We start from the raw sequence: 5,854 nt of genomic DNA, 5'->3' as shown, positions 1-5,854 counted from the left end.
TTTTGCATTTCAAAAGTCACTATCTTGCACCACGAAAATTAATGTGTTCTGAAAAGGATAAAAAATGTAGTATTTTTTAATAATTAACTTAATATTAAAGATTAAATAAATAAAAAATATTATAATTCTTAAATTTTAAATTTAAATTATTAATATAAAATATAATAAATAAAAATTAAAATTTATTTAATTAATAAAGAATATAATATTTTTATTTAATAAGAGGAGGATTTAAGAATATGCAGATCCAGGCTCCAACCTTAATTACATTTTTAGTTTTTACTCTCATTTATTTATTTATGTCTTGTTTTAACTAAAAAAACGTACTATAAGAAACAGAAAAACACACACAACTCAAAGAGAACCTTCTCTTCATCAACTTAACCCTTCTCATTTTCTTCTCACTACTATCGAATTCTGATTCTTCAAGTTTATAGCTTCTGTTCCTCTCCCTTTCTTGTTCCCTTCCCTTGTTTCCATTTTTGTGAAACAAGAACTGAGAGTGCAAAAAACTAACTGCAGTGTAATACAGAGTGTAACAATTAATCTGAAAAAAAAAAAAGGTTTGATGTCTGTGCCATTAGAGCAAGACTATGTAGTAGCCTTACCTGAGCTTCCTTCAATGGAAACCACTGAAAAAACCCCTCAAAAAACAACAAAAACCAGTGGTAGCTTCTTGAACCTTAAGGCCACTGAACTTAGACTTGGCTTGCCAGGTTCAGAGTCACCAGAAAAAGATGAAGATGGTGGTGTGTGTTCTGGGAAGTGGAATCTCTCTGGAAATGGTGGATCAGAAATGGGTATTGGTAAAGATGGGAACTTGTTCACTCCTCCAAGAGAAAGAGAACAAGCATCTGTTATGAAAGAGTCAACAAAGCCACTCAGTCAGAACCACAAGCCTCAGATATCTTCTGCTACTGCTGCAAAGTATGCTACTATCTTTATCCGTTTAATATTTTTCTTTTCTTTTTTTCCCCATGCCTTTGTTGCTTGTAAGCAAAAAGTGGTTATGGTTTTTGATTTTTTACATGTGCATATTCTTATTACTGTTCTGTAACTTTTTTTGAATGGTTGGATGGATAGAAAAAGCTTACGTTAGTGAGTAATTTTTAAGATGAGGTAGGTAATTCAGAGAAAGGGAAAAGTAATTTTTTAAGATAAAAATTAAAATAAACCTAAAAAGTTAATAGGAAAGAGAATCTTCTTGTTTTATCAAATCATGTTTGCTCCTATAGTGAGTGACTCAATGACCTCTTTGTTAACTCTATTCTATGTAACTTGATTTTTCAGGATTATTCCATTCATCTCATCATGATCATCGTAATCATTCTTCTTTGGTTGCTCCTTAAAATTTACTTTTATATATGATTTGGAACTGATCTCCAATTTCTATGGTGAATTTTTGTTTGACTAATAAATACACAAATTGATCCCAAGAATTTTAGATCAAAGACTTTGTTCCGAGATGGACTAATTTGTAGTTTTTAGAACCTAAGGGATTAATTTGTCTCACAGTGATAATTGTCAGATTTCCAAAGCAATAAAATTTGTTGAGAACAAAGTGTTTTGAACTTTTGATTTAAAATCTATTAAAAACCAATTTGGATATTTACTCCTTCTCATTTTTTACCCCACTGTATATCATTTAAGTTTGTTTTGTTTTTGAAGTTATAATATAAACACTAAGCAGTGATTCCTAAGGTTGCATTATAAGTTTTAAAAATAGAATAAGAGAAGACATATAATGTTGAATAAATTATAAAAATTTAATTTATTTTATTTTTTATTAGAAAAATTTAGGATAAAAAAAATAATAAAAAATATAATTATAAAAAATAAATAAAAATAATAAAAAATAAAAAATAAATTATGTCTTGTCTTTATGTTTTTTCTGTCAAAAAAAATATAAAATACATTTATTTAATTTTCTTTATTCATGTTTAGTGTCCTCTGCTGTAAACAAATGAAGGCTAACATATTGAGAGAATGCTTTTGTAGCAATTTAATGTTTTTGTGTGTATACAGAGAACAGGTAGTGGGATGGCCACCAATCCGTTCATTCAGGAAGAACTCAATGGCAACTTCTTTGATGAATGATGAAGTTGATGCATCAGAAGCCAACTCTGGTAATTGCCTTTATGTCAAAGTCAGCAAGGATGGTGCTCCATTCTTGAGGAAAGTTGATCTCAAAAACTTTGATTCTTATAGGGATCTCTCTTCAGCCCTCAACAACATGTTTACTTGCTTTACAATCAGTGAGTTTGGTTTCTCTTTTCTTTAACTCTCAAATTTCAATTGTCTTCTTTTGTTTCTTTTGGTTTCATTAGGCTAAAAAGAATATTCTTCTGTGATGCCAAATTTATTCTCTTCATTTGATTTGATTTTGTGGAGAGAAACATAATAAGGATTTCAGCATGAGGGGACGTATCTAGTGGTGACATGACATTAGTGGTTTTATATATATAAGTGAAAACTTACATCTGTTTTGTCTTCATAAAAAATTAATAATTAAAAAATATTATAATTTAGTCAAACATATTAAATTTAAAAAATATAGGTAAATAATAAAAACATTAAACAATGTGAATAATGGATATATCAGATATTTAATTCAATAGGTATACAGATGATTATGATCATTATTTTTAATTAGATTGTTATTTCTTTTTATTCGATTTATTCATACATAATTAACAACATTGAATATTCAATTCATTAGGTGTGCATATGATTATCCTAATTTCAAGATTTAGGAAATAATTTAAAGGTGAAGTATTTTTTTATTTTATTGAAACAATTTTAGAATCAATTATTCACATTATTTAAAAAAACGATTGTCTACTTAGCAAAACTCGCGTGAATATGGATTGCATAGCTATAAACGAATGGTCGAGATTAAAAATTGTTATATTGTCACGTAATAACTTCAAAGAATCACGCGACTTTATATTTTAATCTTTACCATTCATGTACAATCCAATTGTTTAAATTTACTTATTTGACTCCCATAAAACCATTTCTCTCATTCGATCAAAGTTTAGGTATTCGTCTTCTCTAAACTGTAGAAGTTGATATAGCTAGTGAGAAAGTGAAGGATTCTTAGTCTTTGAATATTCATCATGTTACATATTTGCTAAGATTATTATATCATCCACAAGTGTAGGTCAATGTGGTACTCATGGAGTTTCTAGTAGAGACAAGTTGAGTGAAAGTAAGTTGATGGATCTGCTTCATGGTTCAGAAAATGTTCTCACCTATGAAGACAAGGATGGTGATTGGATGCTAGTTGGTGATGTTCCATGGGAGTAAGCTCATATAATTTTCTTTTATTTTTTTTTAATTTGATTATTAACAAGCATAGTTCTGCTAGTTATTGTTAATTTATAGTCAGAAGTTTTCAAAGAAAGGGATTATTTTCAATTTTGAAATTATGTAATTGTTGTTGTTTTAGGATGTTCACTAATTCTTGCAAGAGACTGAGGATAATGAAGAGTTCGGAAGCTATTGGACTGGGTATGTAGGACTTGTAATATTATTATGGTTTAATTATTTTTTTGATTTCTGTAATTTTACCTGACTTGCAATTAAGTTTATATATATATATATATATATATATATATATTTTAATTGGGTCTTTACACTATTTTTAGTTTTGTAATTAGATCTTTCTTAATATAATTGATGTTAGAATTAACTAAATATTTCTTTACAAATTGAAGGTATCCATAATTAAGAACCTAATTAAATGTTTGTTCACATATTTTTTGGAAAATATTCCATTAATTTTAGAAAAAATTCTACTTCTCAGAAAGAGAGATGTTAAAATGACATTTTCCTTCTCTCTATTTGTAAAATATACACTCTCCTCTTTATAACTTTTAAAAAATCTCATCTTTGATTTATTTTAAATTTTTTGTGTTGACTAACGTAAATTTTACTTATTTTTCAAAAAAAAATTTTTTATAAAAATATCCTTTAACAAAAATTTTATTTTTTTGATTAAATTTTGTTTACCAAAATACTTTTTAACAAATTATTTTTTACTAATTAAATTATAGTTTTACTAAAATCTTTTGTTTTTAAATTAATAATTAAATTATTTTTCTAACATAAATTATTTTTTTATTAATCAAATTATTTTTTCTAAAAACACAAGTGAGTCATCCTTATTTTTGAAGGTTGTCCTTGGAGGATCATGCTTTTCCTTCTCTATATGACTTTCTTTTTAGATTTTCTAAAATTTTTAAAAAATATTTTGATAAAAATAAAATTTAATCAATAGAAAAATAATTGTTAAAAGGTATTTCAACAGACAATTTAATAAAAAAAATAAAATTTTTGTTAAAGAATATTTTTATAAAAAATATTTTTTTTTTTGAGAAATAGATAAAATTAACGTTAGTTAACACAAAAGATTTAAAATGAATTAAAGATGAAGTTTTTTAAAAATAATAAGGAATGAAAGTGTATATTTTATAAATAGAAGAGAAGAAAGTGGTATTTTAGCATCTCTCATGAGAGAGAAGCAAAATTTTCTTTTAATTTTAACGTTTTTAGTATGAAATGACTTAATTATAAATTTAAAAAACAACATAAAGATTCAATTTAAAAAAATATATAAAAACTTAATTATAAATTTAATAGAATTATAAGAATTAAAGAGTAAATAAAATTATTATTATTTCTCATTTCTTTGAACATGGTCACAATTTGTTGAACTCCATTGCCTATTCTATGATTCCGGCTTATAATTTGGATATCTAGCATCTTTTTTATGCTTATGAATAAGTTATTGTACTCATCTTTGTTGATATGCTTTTCTAAATCTAATTCATGCAGCACCAAGAGCCATGGAAAAGTGCAAAAGTCGCAACTAGCTAGCACAATATATATAAAATATAGCACAAGCTCACCTATGGAATTCTCTTCCTTTCTTATATTATGGACATGCAAGTTTTCTAAGAGTTTTATATTAGTAGCAACTTGTGTTATTTATTGTAGACATTTTATTCATAATATTTATTTCCTTAAGTTTGTTGCCTACCCTCTCTTTCTAATGTATATGAGCATTTTTATTTTTACAAGAAAAAAAATCCAACGAAAAACATTATATATAATATTTTTGTGTACATTTTATTTTATTTTATTTTTTATCAAAAGTGTTGATAAAAGGTAAAAGAAAATTAAAATGTATTTTGTATCATAAAAATATCGTATATACTTAGTGTTAGTGTTGCAAGTGTGAGGAGTGTTGAAATTAGTCTCACATCAAAGAAAGTAAGGAAGAGTGAAGAATTTATAAGATGAGAGACTCGTTTACTTGATACCTTAAGATTTTGAGTTAGATGTGGTGTTTTCTCATCTTATGTTATCTCACTTGATTCCTCCCTGAAATCTCTCCGATGGTCGAGAGCTCCCTACAGTTGGCCCAACAAAGTGGTATATAGAGCTTTGGTTGTTTGTCTATTAAATGGAGGAAAATCTTAAAGGTACTAAATCCGATACGAGACAGTGAACCAACTGACAAATAATGAAATCACTTTGAATGATGAGTTGCAAGCCTTGTTGTTGTTGAGCTCTTTGCCTGATGGTTGGGAAGTTCTGATTGTGACACTGACTAACTCAGCTCCAAAAGAAAAGTTGACGTTAGCAATGGTTAAAGAGAGCATGTTGAATGAAGAAGCCAGAAGAAGAGAGCGAGGTTTTTGACTAATGCCTCCTCCTAGTCAAAAGCACTTGTTTCAGAGAAACGGGGGAGAAGTCAAAGTAGAAAACCTCACAGTTCTAACAGGTTAGAGAGTCGAAGCAAGTCAAGAGGAAAGTACAAGCCAAGAAAAGAGTTCATTTGTCACCA

At 27.4% G+C, this 5,854-nt stretch overlaps 1 protein-coding gene across 1 annotated transcript; it reads left to right on the top strand.

Moving 5' to 3' along the window:
- Positions 1-346: 346 nt before the first annotated feature.
- Positions 347-5,087, top strand: LOC130979097 (auxin-responsive protein IAA27-like). Its single transcript, XM_057902453.1, has 5 exons — positions 347-927; positions 2,026-2,255; positions 3,164-3,305; positions 3,452-3,513; positions 4,840-5,087. The coding sequence occupies exons 1-5, from the start codon at positions 569-571 to the stop codon at positions 4,875-4,877; spliced, it is 831 nt and encodes a 276-aa protein (XP_057758436.1). The 5' UTR covers positions 347-568; the 3' UTR covers positions 4,878-5,087.
- Positions 5,088-5,854: the final 767 nt, after the last annotated feature.

The sequence above is a fragment of the Arachis stenosperma genome, chromosome 5 (assembly GCF_014773155.1).
Source record: "Arachis stenosperma cultivar V10309 chromosome 5, arast.V10309.gnm1.PFL2, whole genome shotgun sequence".
Taxonomy (NCBI): domain Eukaryota; kingdom Viridiplantae; phylum Streptophyta; class Magnoliopsida; order Fabales; family Fabaceae; genus Arachis; species Arachis stenosperma.
Note: the sequence above shows the minus strand (reverse complement) of the source record. Positions and strands in the feature narration are given on the sequence as shown.